The sequence below is a fragment of the Thyridium curvatum genome, assembly GCF_004353045.1.
Source record: "Thyridium curvatum strain D216 chromosome Unknown NODE_24_length_455711_cov_82.946811, whole genome shotgun sequence".
NCBI lineage: Eukaryota > Fungi > Ascomycota > Sordariomycetes > Thyridiales > Thyridiaceae > Thyridium > Thyridium curvatum.
Genome location: NW_022156779.1, coordinates 22,194 through 37,060, shown reverse-complemented (window position 1 = coordinate 37,060; position 14,867 = coordinate 22,194). Strand labels below are relative to the sequence as shown.

Sequence of the window (14,867 nt, the reverse complement as noted above, 5' to 3'; positions counted from 1 at the left end):
TTACCTGTCTAGTACTTTAAGTATCATTAGATTTGGCAGTTGGGTGGTATTTACGGCCCAGCCAGGCAAGGTGACAAGTCGTTGTGTTAGTGGCTTCCCACGCGCGTTTTAGTGAGTCGCACCACACGCCAAAAGGCCGCCCAAACTTGGGCCCATCGGTCGCCTCCGAGAAAGACAGAAGGCGCACAACAAGCCCGCATCGCCATCAACTCCATCCCTCCCGCGCGCCCGCCCATGCTCGTCTCGCTGACCCGGGCAAGGCGATAACTTTTTTTTTCTTCTGGCTCCAGAGCCTTTTGGCCTGTCTTGCTTGCATGGACTCGATGTGATTCCTGTCCGCTAGTGCGCTTTCGTCGTTGTTGCCTGCATCTCTCTGTCTCTCTCTCTCTGTCCTCTGTCCTCTGTCCTCTCTCTCTGTCTGGACTGGGCGTCGATTATCAGCAGCTTTCTCCCACACACGATCCACTTCACCGTCGGTCCTGCCGTGAATAGAACCCCTTCCAGTCCAGCCACTTCGCTCGCGGTTCCGTTCCCTGAGCAATCTTTTCTGCTTCCTCACCCCTGTCTTGACGGACTCACGGCCAATACAATGCAGAAAGTTATTCACAGCAGTTTCTGGCAACAACCTGTCCGAGCTCGTCCAACTTTCCTCACATCATCCACCGCCTGGGTACCCATCTAGAGGTCACTTGGGACCTCCACGGCACACTGCCTAGAATTCCCCCTTTCTTTTGCTTCTCTTCATTCGCGAGTTCGGAATTCTCAAGTGTGTGGCACGCAGATTTCAGCGGCCTCTTACCTTGGACCAACTTCCCGAGTCTCATCATCACTCAACCCCAGCACCAGTCTTCCTGTCAGAGCACCGGCTCCGAACTGTGGACAATCTCTGGCCGACCAGTCACCTGCACCCAACATACTGGTACAGGGGCTCGCTATGAGTAAGAAGTGATGGCTCTCCAGACCAATGTTTACCGTGATGGAGCCTGGGTCACCGAGAGGATCGACCTTGACGCCGTTCTCAAGGGCAATATTGGCCCCAACCAACCTTCAAGGCAACGCTCAACAAGGCCATCCAAGCTTGGTCTTCTGACTAGAAATGTCATCGAGAGCCCCATAGCACACTGGATCATCCCAGTGCGCATCAGATCCGCTACGCATAACGATGTCGCTTTCATAGGTGTGAGTATAAGCCCCTGCTTCTATCGCCTGCAAAACTATTGTTCCTGTTCAACACTCTGTCACTCAGGGAGTTGAGTGCTCCCCTGACGCCAATTTCTTCTCAGAAAGACAAACACATTACATTTGAGAACACCCCCCTTGTTTTTACCTCCTTCCAGGTCACAAGTTGGTTTCTTACCATTCAAAAACCAGGATCGATTTGTTGAAGTTCTGGAACTCCGGAAAGACGGTCGCTTGCAGACCATTGCCAGAAAAAACGACTTCGGGTCTCGTATTCGAAATGTCAAACCGCTCGGCCTCCTGCCCAACTCGGTCAAGGAAGAGGGCCGTGACGAGGCGGCGAGCACGCAGGTCAAAACCGAAGATGAAGATGTCATTATGAACGACTCTCAGCCGTTGTCGGCTATGGCTTCCCTGGGAACCCAGAAACAACTACCCCCACAAATGCTCCTTTTGGTGCTCGAGTCCGGCGACTGTGTGCTCTTGTTCCTCCGTCCCGATACAAACGGTCAAGCCGTGTTCGAATCAACCTTGATAAGCGCGCCTCATACTCGCGTTGTCAACCCAGGCTTCCACATGGCCGTAGACCCAAGTTCACGATATGTCGCACTGGGCTGTGCCGAAGGACTTTTTGTCGTTCACGAACTCGAATCGATCCAGACGCTGAACGAGCAATATTGTCGCGACAGGCCCCTTAGGCCATTCAGGGCTGTACGTCCAAGATCCGTGCAGGGTGTCATCCACAAGATGGAATTTCTATACCCAAGGCCTGAGGATGACTATCATGTGATCCTCCTATTGATCGTGGTGAGGAATGGCAAATCACGGATGGTCACCTACGAATGGGAGGCTGGGGACGACCTCAGGGATGTCTTTGGGGAGGATAAACGCGGTCACAGATTACCTGTGGACTACCAGATGCCAGTTCTCGTCATTCCACTGACCGTCCGAACTGCCTTCTTCGCTATTTCATCCCAAGGCATTGCAGTGTGCAAAGACGTACTCCAAGGCCCACCAGACTTCGAAGACTTCCAGATGACTATCCACGAAACCTCGGAATACCACCACGGCTTAGCCAAGCCGATCTGGACCGCGTGGACGAGGCCCTACCGTCTGTCTACTTTTTCTACCAGTAGAGATAATATCTATCTCGCCAGAGAAGACGGCGTCGTCATGTTCCTTGACATCGACTCTGATAATATTCTCGGAGCCAGTGTCAATGTTGGCAACTTCAAATGCAATATTGCCAACGCTTTCTGCGCTCTCCAAGACAATTGGTCAGATATCTTGATTATGGGAGGGGATTCTGGCCCTGGCGCTATCTGGCAGGTAAGGGATATGAGGTCAAGTGCAGTGCCTCTTGCTCCTTCGGCTGACAGGACGCAGGTACCTCCTCGCGAGCCTCCGGTGGCTCTGGGAACCATAGCCAACTGGTCTCCTGTCGTTGACTTCGTCACCACTGATCCACATCCGCCCTTTCCGAAGGCCCAAGGACTGAAGGAGGTGACAGGCAATAGCTGGCCCGACAGTTCTCAATGGGGCTGGCAAAGGCCCGATAGACTGTTCGTTGCGACGGGAAAGGGCATCACAGGCTCCGTGACTGAATATCGATATGGCCTAGAAGCCAGAATTGGACCAGATGTCGACTATGAAGTTCCGATCCGGGATGCATGGATATTTCCTGCACACTTGGGTTGTCCTGATCGAGGATTCCACATATTACTATCAATGCCCGACCGTTCCACTGTACTCCATCTGTCTGATGACTACAATGAGATTGCAGAAACGGATCCCCACAGCCTCCCTTACGATCTGTCAGCCAGGACCATCGTTGCGACTCAACTTTCTGATACTATGGCCTTGCAAGTCACAGAGAACTACGTCGTCATCTCGACTGCATCGCAGTGGTACGGCCTTCAGTAACCTTTTCCCTACAAGTTGGAGAATGCAATACTAATTCACTCTCAGCATCCGTTGCACGCATATTGAACTCCTGGGAGACACCTTCACAGCAATCATGTATGCTGCAGCATACGACAGGTTCATCGCCTTGGCAACCTACAAGGACTCGAAATCTCAGATACACATCTTGCAGATTGCTGAGGACCTAGAAATACGTGTTGTGAAGGCCGTCGATTCGCCTTCTGATGTCACTTGTCTCGCTCTTGGGCCAGTCGACGGTGAAGTGTGTGTTTTCGCCGGGCTATGGGAGGATTTTCAACCAAAACTCTTCATTTTCCCAGTTCGACAGGTCGAGAAACTTCTCATACTTGACCTCTCTCGACGTACGTGAACTCGTTGAAGTTGAAGAACGGAGATGCTGACCTCATCATAGGGAAGGTGGGGAGTCCTGGAGCGGGAAGCTCGACCTCGCCGCTCCAGCCAAACCAAGAGGCTCCTGAAGCGCCCAGAAGCATTGTTTGTTTGACAGATCCCTCTGGGCAATGCACTGTGCTCGTCGGCACTAATAGTGGCGAGGTGCTCACTCTAGTTCTCAATCAACAGGACGGTCTTCGATCTCTAACATCAGAGAAGTTTGGGCAAACGGCTGCGCAGTGCATTGCCAATGGGAACAAATCAGCGTTTATTTGCTGCGACAGCCAGATCGTTCAGCTTGTTTCGTTGGGCGAAGGTAACCTCAAGAACGGCCAGTCCCAAATCAAGCATTGGGTGTGGCCTGTCGATGGTAGTGATGCGCAGAAGCCTTCGCCTGCAGTGGACTCGGCCTCGGTATTGAGGCAAGGGCTGCCAGGCCATGGAGGTGATACTTCCTTACTTCTGGTCTCAGGATCTCGCATTCTGCTCACAGGCTTGGCGACCCAGCCACAGTCAGTACCGCGCAGCATCTTGGTGGGTGGCACACCCAGCAAACTACTCTATCTCCACTCGCTCGACTGTTTGGTGGTCGCGGTGCAAACAGGCAATCGCCCTGTACTGAAGTTCATTGACACCACGAGTGGAGAGGACCTCTCCTTGCCATCGGACAAGGAGAAGGTCGGCGTGAAGTTTATTGCCGGTTTAGGCGAGGGCGACAAGATTGAGGGGCTATCTGAGTGGGAGTACACCAAGGACGATAAAGTGTGGCGCTTTGTTCTCGTCTCGACAAAAGATGCCCGACTAATTGTTGTCTCAATGGAAAGGATCGAATCCTCACCAGACGAGCCGAAGGGGAAAATACGTTTCTGGACACGTTACAAGCGATCAGAATCAGAGTCGATTCATTCCATAATCGGGGACGCGGAGAACTTGTTCTACTGCGTCGGCACCACCCTCCACTGGGACATCCTGGACCTCAGTGAGAAGAAGTTGAAGCCAATGAAGACATTTGAGCTGAGCTCTCCAGCTACTTCTCTAACATTTTCAGATGGCAAGATTATAGCCCTGACGGATAAGGCCTCAGTCCAGATCATCGACCCAGCTATTGACAGCGAGGCGGACCAGATGGTGCTGGCCCATGTGGACATTGTTTCTAGGCCGTCAGCGCATTGCATCGAGGCCTTCTCTGGCAGCGAAGATCCGGAGACTTCGATTCTGCTCGTTAGTGACCGATCATGTGGTGTCGTTGGTCTCTGGGTACCGTGGCAACAGCCCGGGAGGAACTGCGAGGTGCTCTTTGAAGCCGATTTACCAGCATCCATCAGGAAATTTCAGAGAGGGAAGACCAGGCCGAGCTGGCAACAAGGCCGCCGGCAGTTGAAGTACGGACACGTGCCCAGCACCGTGGATGGTGCAGATATCCTGGGCGTGTGTATGGATGGATCGCTCTACCATTTCGCGCTCCTGAATGCAGAGGCATGGGCAGTCTTGGGTCTTATACAGAACCTGGCGCAGACTTCTGAACTGCTCTACCCATTCCAGTACGAGCCCCCGGGTGATCCGGACTGGGACGCGAGTCCGGTACTGGACAACGGGTTCAACATGCATATCGATGGGGACATGCTCCAGAGATGCTTCGAGTTGCGAGCCGTCGAGCGGCTCTTTGCTCGGCGGGTCCATGCAGCACAGCTGGTTCGCCTTCTCAACAACCTAGATGGTGGTCGTTGGACGATGGATTTCAGGGCCGATGACAGCCGTGGATCCGATGAGGGGCCGCGAGAGATGGTGGCATTGGACCGCAGCACGATGGCGCGCTATTTCGCACTTGTCTATGATATATTAGAGTACTACCTGGCCCCTGTAATCTGAGGGGGTTGGCAGTTTAATACAGAGCAGGAGAGTGGTCTAGAGCTTGTTGATAGACAGTCTCATTCAGGAGGTATTAGAGCTACAGGAAGGACTCATCTCTCCATGGACGTACTTGGTTCGACCCCGCCCTACGTAATGCAGCTTTCAGGCCTTATCGTTATCGATAACGCTGGTCTGTTTTCACTAAAAAAAATTGTGAATGGCGAAAAGAAAAAGAAAAGGAAAAAAAGGAAGAGAGGATTGGCAGAGCATACAGGAACAAAGCACCATATCTTATTGACTGTGCTTTTAGAAGAATGCAGTAACGCTCCACTTATGATATATTTGCATGTCGGAGACCATTGATTGAAAATTTCTGCGTATGATTTGAAACTCCCTTTTCTCAAGGGACTTCAAGCACTCTCCAATTGTGCGGTTGAAAGACGCCCAGTACTGTACCTGAAATATCAAGCCTCCCAAGTGCTCCCTCGAGTGTGCGCCGCTGATTGATGGGTGTCTTGTCTCATCCTAGCTACAATTAAATGAACTGATGAGTGTCAGGTGTCCTGTCCTACCTATTCTCCGGTTTGTCCAGACTTGCCATTGCCGCACTGCCCCGCGCTTTGCAGGTCTCCATTCTGGTGTTCTTGCCCACTAAGAACTGCTTTCTTAGAGGACCCATAAACCCTAGCAGTCACTGCTAGTCCACTAATTCCTGTTCTGCTCCTGCCGATGTGAATGCACATCGGACCCGCCACCCACAGTGCCACACTACCCTAGTAGGCCGTCTGCACTTTCTCCTCCCCTCCACCATCTTTTTCCATCCCGCCAGGTGCAAATCGATCGACGGGGGATTTTCAAAAATTTCCCAGTTCTTCACGCAATCCATCACCTCCAAGAGCAAGCCGACGCTCCAGAGTCTCGACTTGACCAGGCAAGATGGCGCCCAAGAAGAAGGGAAACAAGAAGGGCAACGATGACTGGGAGGCCGAGCTGGGCGAGAGCATCGCCCCGCCCGCTGCAGACGGCGCCGACGCTGCTGCAGGCGAGCAGGAGGATGAGGCGCCCACCGGCGGCCTCATGGGCCTCATGCGCAAGAACAAGGAGAAGCGCAAGAAGAAGGGCCTGTCTGAGGACTTTGTCGACGGCGAGAACCCGCCCGGTGTCGACGCCCCGCCCGCCGAGGACCTGACCTCCAAGGCCCCCGCCGAGGCCACCATGGACGATGAGTTCGCCCTGCCCGAGAAGAAGGGCAAGGGGGGCAAGGGAGGCAAGCAGCAGCAGGCAGCCAAGGCCGCTGACGACGACGAAGAAGGCGAGGGCGGTCGGATGTTGACCAAGGCCGAGAAAGAGAAGCTCAAGAAGGAGCGGGAGAAGCAGCGCAAGAAGGAGCAGGTAAGATATATACCCGTGGCATAGTGGTGTATATCGAGTTGGACATGTGTACTGATGCGACCTCCCCTCCCCCCGACAGGCTGCCAAGAAAAAGGCCACTGGGCCGGTCAAGCCAGAGCCAGTGAAGGCCGCGGCACCTGAGAAGAAGGTGGAGGAGGCCCCGGAGCCGGCCGCTGCTCCTGCCGCCGCCGCCGCCGCCGGTGGCAAGAAGAAGAAGCTCCCGCCACACCTTGCGGCCATTCAGAAGCAACAGGAGGAGCTGCGGCGGCGCATGGAAGAAGAGTCGCGCCTCAAGGAGGAGGAGAAGGCCAAGCTCGAGGAACTCGAGCGCATGGAGGCCGAGGAGGCCAGAAAGCGAGAGGAGGCCAAGGCCGCCAAGAAGCAAAAGGAGAAGGAGAAGATCGAGCAGCTCAAGAAGGAGGGCAAGTTCATGACAAAAGCACAGAAGGCCGAGAAGGCTCGCAACGAGCAGAAGCTGCAGCAGATGATTGCAGCTGGTGTCAAGATCGGTGCCCTCGAGGGCGAGGGCGAGCAGAAGAAGAAGGTCACCTACGACAACAAGAAGCGTAGTGGCGGTCGCAAGGCCAAGGAGGTAAGATATAAACCTCTTTTCTTGGTTTTGCTGGCGGTCGATCAAATCTAACGTTTTAATTCTCAGCTGGAGGAAGAGAAGGCACTCGCAGAAGCCGCCGAGCGGGCTCGCCAGCAGGCCGAAGCTGCGGCCAAGGAAGCTGAAGAGAAGGAGCGTGCGGCACGGGAGCAAGCCGAGAAGGAGGCTGCCGCAAAGGCCAAGGCCGCCGGAGACGAAGACGAGGTCGACGAGGACTGGGAAGCCGCAGCAGCTTCCGATGACGACGTCAAGGACAGCTGGGACGCCGACTCCGACGAGGAGGCAGCCAAGAAAGAGGGGGCGAAGGATGCCGCCGCTAACGGCAAGTCTTTGCCATCTCGGCCCAAGGCATCGGCTGGGGATTCAGAGTCAGAGTCAGAAGAGGAGTCGTCCGACGACGAGGAAGCGACTGCTGCCAAGGCTGCTGAGGCTCAGAGGAAAAAGGAGGCAGCAGAGAGGCGCGAGAAGGCTCACCAAGCAGCACTCGCAGCCAGATCAAAGGACAACCTCCGCTCTCCTATCTGCTGTATTCTTGGTCACGTCGATACCGGTAAAACCAAGCTTCTCGACAAGATTCGTCAGACCGACGTCCAGGGAGGCGAAGCTGGTGGCATCACGCAGCAGATCGGTGCTACTTACTTCCCAGTCGATGCCATCAAGCAGAAGACGGCCGTCGTCAACCGAGACGGTTCTTTTGAGTTCAAGGTCCCCGGTCTGCTCGTCATTGATACGCCTGGTCACGAGTCCTTCTCCAACCTGCGGTCGCGTGGATCTTCCCTTTGCAACATCGCCATTCTCGTCGTCGATATCATGCACGGTCTGGAGCCTCAGACTCTTGAGTCTATGCGTATGCTGAGAGATAGGAAAACGCCTTTCATTGTCGCCCTCAACAAGATTGATCGTCTTTATGGCTGGAAGAAGGTCGACAACAATGGCTTCCAGGAGAGTTTGGCTCTGCAGAGCAAGGGGGTCCAGAACGAGTTCAGGAACCGACTCGAGCAGACCAAGCTCGCCTTTGCCGAGCAGGGTTTCAACTCCGAGCTCTTCTACGAGAACAAGTCCATGGCCCGCAACGTGTCCCTCGTGCCCACCTCTGCTCACACTGGTGAGGGTATCCCGGATATGCTGAAGCTCATTATCCAGCTCACTCAGGAGAGGATGGTTGGCTCTCTCATGTACCTCTCCGAGGTCCAGGCTACCATTCTCGAGGTCAAGGCCATTGAAGGCTTTGGTATGACCATTGATGTCATCCTGTCCAACGGTATCCTCCGAGAAGGAGACCGTATCGTGCTGTGCGGTACAGAGGGGGCCATTACGACCAACATTAGAGCACTGCTCACACCTGCGCCTCTGAGAGAACTGCGGTTGAAGTCAGCCTATGTTCACAACAAGGAGGTGAAGGCTGCATTGGGTGTCAAGATCAGCGCTCCTGGTCTCGAAGGTGCCATTGCTGGTTCCAGACTGTTGGTTGTCGGACCGGATGATGATGAGTCGGATCTCGAGGACGAGGTCGAGTCTGATCTCGCCACCCTGTTCAGCCGTGTCGAGCGATCCGGCCGTGGTGTCAGTGTCCAGGCTTCCACCCTTGGTTCGCTCGAGGCCTTGCTCGACTTCCTCAAGGACTGCAAGATTCCGGTCGCCAACGTTGGTATCGGCCCGGTCTACAAGCGCGATGTCATGCAGTGCGGCATCATGTTGGAGAAGAGCCCCGACCACGCCGTCATGCTCTGTTTCGACGTCAAGGTCGACAAGGAGGCGCAGGCGTACGCCGAGGAGCAGGGCATCAAGATCTTTACGGCCGATATTATTTATCACCTGTTTGATGCCTTCACCAAGCACATGGACGAGCTGCTCGAGAAGAAGAAGGAGGAGTCCAAGATGCTGGCCGTTTTCCCCTGCGTGCTCAACACCGTTGCTGTCTTCAACAAGACGGGCCCCATCGTCATTGGTGTCGATGTCGTCGAGGGTCAGCTCAAGATCAACACGCCTATTGCCGCCATCAAGACGAATCCCGTCACCGGCGTCAAGGAGGTTATCAGTCTCGGCAGAGTGTGAGTCTTGATATTTTTTCCACTACTCCCCCCTCCCCCCTATTTGACTATACAAGTCAGCGTGTTCATTTACTGACTTGTGCTTCTTCTTCTTCTTCTTTAGCACCTCGATCGAGCGCGACCACAAGCAGATCCCCGTGTGCAAGAAGGGCCAGCCCTCGGTGGCCGTCAAGATCGAGATGGGCGGCCACCAGCCCACCTACGGCCGCCAGCTCGAGGAGTCGGACGCGCTCTACTCGCTCATCTCGCGCGCCAGCATCAACTGCCTCAAGGAGTTCTACCGCAAGGAGGTCTCCAACGACGAGTGGCAGCTCATCATCAAGCTCAAGCCGCTGTTTGACATTCATTAAAAGGTCCCTCCCTCTTGTGCCATTTGTTTGGTTTGTTGGGCCAGCTAAGTCAATCGAGTTGGTAAAAAGTGTTTTTTTTCCTCTCTCCTTTTCCTGCAGGAATACAAAAGAAGAAATAGGATGGGCCTAGCATATGCTTCTACAGCTACACGAAGCAAAGGGGGAAGAGGGGGGGGGGAGTCTACATCGTCAAGAGTTTCGGACAAATCAGGCATGGAACGTTGATGATCTCGATTCCCTAGAGGTCCCACGTAGCGATTGATTATATATCGCATTGTATGTATCATGAGGGATTCTGGTCGTGGGTTCAAGAAAGAAAAAGAAATGCAATCGTAATTCTCATCTCATCACCAAAAGTCATCCTCGTGAAGTGAAGAATACCAAGGGGGGGGGAGGATGTAACTATCTGCAGAAGCCATCAAGATGGGCAAAGTGCCAGGGTAGAGTAGAGAATTCTGCAAAGAATTAATTTCTATCTACTTGAATCGGCATAGACCTAGTAACCAATATTGATGTGTAACCCCCCCCCGGCTGTCAATATGCTTACCCGCGCCCTGTCATCACAAAAGCTTTTCCACCCTCCAAGAAGAGAGACTTTTACCTGACAACAGAAAGAAATAAGAGGAGGAAGAGACATCGTGCCGCGCGAGGAAGCCCGGGGAGAGATGAACGGTGATATATGGATATGTCAAGAGAGACGGACGGTCGGTCTGTGGTTCCCGGTAGCCTTCTCGAACCAACAAATAAGAAGAAAGAAAAAAAAACGAAGTTCCAATGATTCTTTTTCCGTTTCGGATGCTCAAAAATACGTACGTACGTTTCATGCATGTCTGTCTCTAAAGTGCTGTGAACCCTCCTTCCCAACAAGACTCCGTGATCCATCTATTAGGTCTAATCGGCCTCCTCGACCTTGGGCTGCTGCGGGGCGTCAGCGTCCGTCATCTCCTCGTCCTTGGCGTTCTCTCCCTGAGCAGCCTTGTCGGACTCGGCGGCCTTGCGAGCGGCCTCCTCTTGAGCCCGCTTGGCCGCAGCCTCCTGCTCGAGCTTGGCCTGCAGAGCCTGGCGCTCGGCCTCGACCTTCTCGAAGTGGCGCTGGACGACCGGGCCTGCCAGAGCCCGGAGCTCTTCCATCTTGGCGATATAGATAGCCTTGGTGGCGTCATCACCCTCATCGTAAAGCCAGTCCTGTCAAGCAGCGTGTTAGTAAAGGCGTGGTGGACACAAGCGTCGAAGGGGGTTTTGTTTTCAAGGGTTGGCAGATGCTTACCTCGCTGGCGTCGAGCTTTGAGCGGATCTTAGCCTTCTCCTCGTCGCTGGCAAATTCGGCGTACTGGTCGTCGAGCTTGTTTCGCAGCTCGTAGATGTAGGTCTCGAGCTCGTTCTTCTTCTCCTCGGTGTCGGCCACGAGCTTGTCCTCCATAACCATGGAAGCCTCCTTCTCAGTGAGGCTGTTCTTGGCATCCACATCCAGGCCGGTGTGACCAGCCGAGATGGGCAGCTCACCCTTCCGTACTTGCTTCTTAACCTTGCGGGTCTTGGGCTTCTCGTCCTTGTTGTCGGTGTCCATGGCCTTGATAGTAGTTAGTCTCGAGTTCTCATCGGGGACGTCATAGAAATGAAAGCGCGACGCTTCTCCAGAGGGCTGTGGGTCAAGCCGTGGACGTTTCGCAGGAATGGAAGACGACTCGAAATGTTCGATCGACGGTGAAGACTCGACAAAAGGGGATTTGTATACACTCACATCACCGTCCTTCTTCTCCTCGTCGTCCTTGATCTCCTCCTCGACCTCCTGGTCCTCGACGTAGTAGCCGCTCTCCACATTCAGGACGCCGTGGATGTTAACACGGGCCTTGAGCTTGCAGATCATGAAGTCGTCCTGTGCCGCGGTGGGCTTAACACCCTTGACAGAGAAGCGACCGATCCAGGGGTTGGTCTTGCCGGGAAGGTCCTCGGGCTTGCAGTAGCGGGCCTCGAGGTCGAAAGGCTGTTTCCGGTAGAAGGTGAGGATCTTGGTGGAGGGCATGATGTTGCCCTTGTTAAAGACAACGAGGCTGGTGTCCTCGTCCGGAATATCGGGGGCCTTCTCCCACGCGAACTCGATGGGGTAGCTGATGATGTCCTGGACAGCAAAGTCCCTGACCTTGAAGACGGGAGACAGAATGGCACAGCTGAAGGCGCAGCCACGAGCGACGGCCTCGTCCTGGTTCAGGGTGAAGGACAGGGGCTTGCCGAAGAAGGCCTGGACGCGATCCTTGATGGCGGGGACACGGGAGCCACCACCGACGATCTCGACGACATCGATATCATCCTTGGTGAGCTTGGCATCGGCGAGAGCCTGCTCCAGAGGAATGTGGACGCGGCTCAGCAGAGGCTCAACCATGGCCTCGAATTCTTGCCTGGTGATCATGGCGCGGACATCGATGTCGTTCATCAGAGACTCGATGTTGAGGGGGGCCTGCTGGTTGGCAGACAGGATCTTCTTGAGCTTCTCGGTAGCGGCGGCGACTCGAGTCATGGCCTTGGGGTTGGTCGAGATGTCAATCTTGTACTTGCCGATGAACTCCTTCTGGAGATGGTCGACGATGGCCTTGTCGAAGTTGCGGCCGCCGAAATGACGGTCGCAGGCAGTGCCCTTGATGGCGAGCTCGCCCTTCTTGTACTCGACAATGCTGCAGGCATAGTCGCTGTGGCCAATGTCGACAAAGGCAACGCGACGGGGCTTCTCGTCGGCGGCAGGGAGGTCGAGCTTGGTGATACCGTAGCCGAGGGCGGCGGCAGTGGTGTCGTTGATGAGGCGGAGAAGCTTCAGACCGGCGATCTCGGCGGCATCGATGAGAGCGCGGCGCTGGACATCGGTGTACCAGGCGGGGACGCTCATGACGATGTCCGAGACAGGGAGCTTGATCTCGTTGGCGGTGGTCTGCTTGATCTTGCTCAGCAGCATGGCAACCAGCTGAGTGGCGGTAAACCTCTCCTTCTTGCCAAGGTACGAGACCTCGGCACCGACCTGGCCGTTGATGTCGACGAGGGGGGCAGAGACGAACTGCTGCTCAATCTGGACATCGGGGTCCTTGAACGATCGGCCGGCGAGTCGCTTCAGGGAGCTGACGGTGTTCTTGAGGTTGGAGATTTCCTGGGTCTTTGCGGCCTCGCCGAGGTAGCGGCACTTGGGCCCAAAGCCAACGAGGGAACTGTAAATCGCGAATGTCAGATGTCATTGGTCCCGGCCAGAGGGAAGGGCAGGAAAGGGTCGGTAGTTGTGACTTACGGTGTTGCTCGGTTGGAAACCTCATTTGTGATCTAGAAGAGGGAACCAAGTCAGCATACTGTCATCTTCCTTGTCGTCATCGACTGAGGTTATTCAGAGAGCAGGTGTGCGGAGGGGCACATACAACATCGACACCACGATTTCTCGCAACGGCAACGACCGTGTTGAGGGTTCCGAAATCGACACCTGAAGGAGGAAGGGGAGTCAGCCAACTGAATCACAGACAGCGCGCGCACACTGCAGAAGTCGGTCAGGTTGGGGAGGGAGGGAAGAGTTGAACTTACCCACGACGCTCATCTTTGCGGTTGTGGAGGGGTAGCTGGATGGTTGGGTTTGTAAACAAGGATGTCCTCGAGGATGTCCGGATAAGGCTGCGATGGGTGCAACTGCTTACACGATAGTACCAAAGCTTCGGGGGCGATGGAGGTAAAAGGGAAAGGGAAAGGGGGAGAGAGAAAAGGGTTTCAGTCGGTTAAGAGAGAAAGTGACAATTCACAGAACAAGATGAACTGAGCACGTTCAAGTCTTGGGACTGGTCGCTTTGTGGTGATATGAGATTGTAGTGGGGGGAGGTTTTTTTAAATGGGAAAAAACGTGGTAGCGTATTTTTTTTCCCTTTGGTGGTCCGCAAAGTGCAGTGGGAAAAAAAAAAAGTCGAGAAGGTTGCCCGACGACGCTAGGCACCGAGGACAAAGTACTCTTGCACGCGATTCAGCGGGCAGGGTACTCCAGAGGCGCAGTGCTTTCTCTCACTTTTTTGGTCTTTAGTGTGATGTTTTAGCTTTCCCAGTTGACAAGAGCAGCCGCGAAAAAGACATGAATAAGAGTTGGCCTTGGTCGGGTCCCTAGCTCTGATCCTTGGGTACAATTAACTAGGGCGACACCCCTCCAGAGGGCTCCATTTGGGGCATTCTTGGGGCATTTTGGGGCATTTTGGGGCATTTTGGGGGCTGCCAGGGGGGGCGTGTGGCTTTGACTGGCGTCCATCTCCACTGCGAACGTCAAGGACAGCAACAGAACGTTGGAGAAAGTTCGAGAGATGGAGGCCCGCCCCAGCACAATCAACCTATGGCGACGCGACATCACCAAAAGCCACCAACCACCAGCCGCCAAAATAACCACTGAAACTGAACTGACGAGTGGAAGAACCTTGAAGCCTTTTCTCTTTCGTCAGGCTTTCCCAGTGGGCTCCCTCGGGATGGCGCGCCCAGACAACCAGACAACTGCCAAGCAGGCTCGAAGGCCCTTCTGTGGACCCCCAGAGAGCTGCCAGAGGCCATTTCTCGCAGGAACTGCAGGTCGAGTATGTAATCGTAATGCCTTTTCCATGTTCCTATCGCGTAACTAGGCTCTTGGACAGCTGGTCGAGGATCCACCGGTGCCTTGGATTGCCTCAATTTGCCTTGGATTGCGCACGCCTGGCGGGAACCTATCACCCCACCTCGAACCTCAAGGGCACGTCTTGGCTTCTCTCACCGCCCAAGCCGTGAGGACATTGTACTTGTAACTTGTACGGAGTACTTGTTATGTGGTGACCGTTGCCCTAGAGCCGGCTTGACCGGGCTCGCGTCCACTGATATTCAGGTACCGCACGATCATCACATCACCACTTGGAGGTGTCACACACAGATATTCCAAGGCATGGATTGTCTACTGAATATACACAAGACTTAGTAGGTAGAACTCTGCCATTCTCAGCAGAAAGGAGTGGCTGGCTTTCCTTCTAGACATGTGTCGTCAGCACCCAAAAACAACACCAACGCCTTCCCCTCTCTATGTCGTTGCCACCTCATCCACCGTTCTCGCAAACGGCCGCCCTTCCTCCTCCTTCTTCTTCGTCAATCATGTAG

At 54.5% G+C, this 14,867-nt stretch overlaps 3 protein-coding genes across 3 annotated transcripts; 2 read left to right on the top strand and 1 right to left on the bottom strand.

Annotated features, from left to right (window-relative positions):
• Positions 1-948: 948 nt before the first annotated feature.
• Positions 949-5,364, top strand: E0L32_004795 (uncharacterized protein; the record flags this gene model as incomplete). The annotated part of the gene is made up of 5 exons (XM_031139245.1): positions 949-1,179; positions 1,372-2,508; positions 2,566-3,086; positions 3,148-3,464; positions 3,515-5,364. The coding sequence occupies 5 exons, from the start codon at positions 949-951 to the stop codon at positions 5,362-5,364; spliced, it is 4,056 nt and encodes a 1,351-aa protein (XP_030996676.1).
• A 918-nt stretch (positions 5,365-6,282) lies between these two features.
• Positions 6,283-9,749, top strand: E0L32_004794 (uncharacterized protein; the record flags this gene model as incomplete). The annotated part of the gene is made up of 4 exons (XM_031139244.1): positions 6,283-6,738; positions 6,818-7,330; positions 7,397-9,399; positions 9,503-9,749. The coding sequence occupies 4 exons, from the start codon at positions 6,283-6,285 to the stop codon at positions 9,747-9,749; spliced, it is 3,219 nt and encodes a 1,072-aa protein (XP_030996675.1).
• Positions 9,750-10,640: 891 nt separating this feature from the next.
• E0L32_004793 (uncharacterized protein) lies at positions 10,641-13,314 on the bottom strand (the record flags this gene model as incomplete). Its single annotated transcript, XM_031139243.1, has 5 exons — positions 10,641-10,934; positions 11,017-12,940; positions 13,018-13,049; positions 13,142-13,203; positions 13,302-13,314. 5 exons carry the CDS (start codon positions 13,312-13,314, stop codon positions 10,641-10,643), a joined length of 2,325 nt encoding a protein of 774 aa, XP_030996674.1.
• Positions 13,315-14,867: the final 1,553 nt, after the last annotated feature.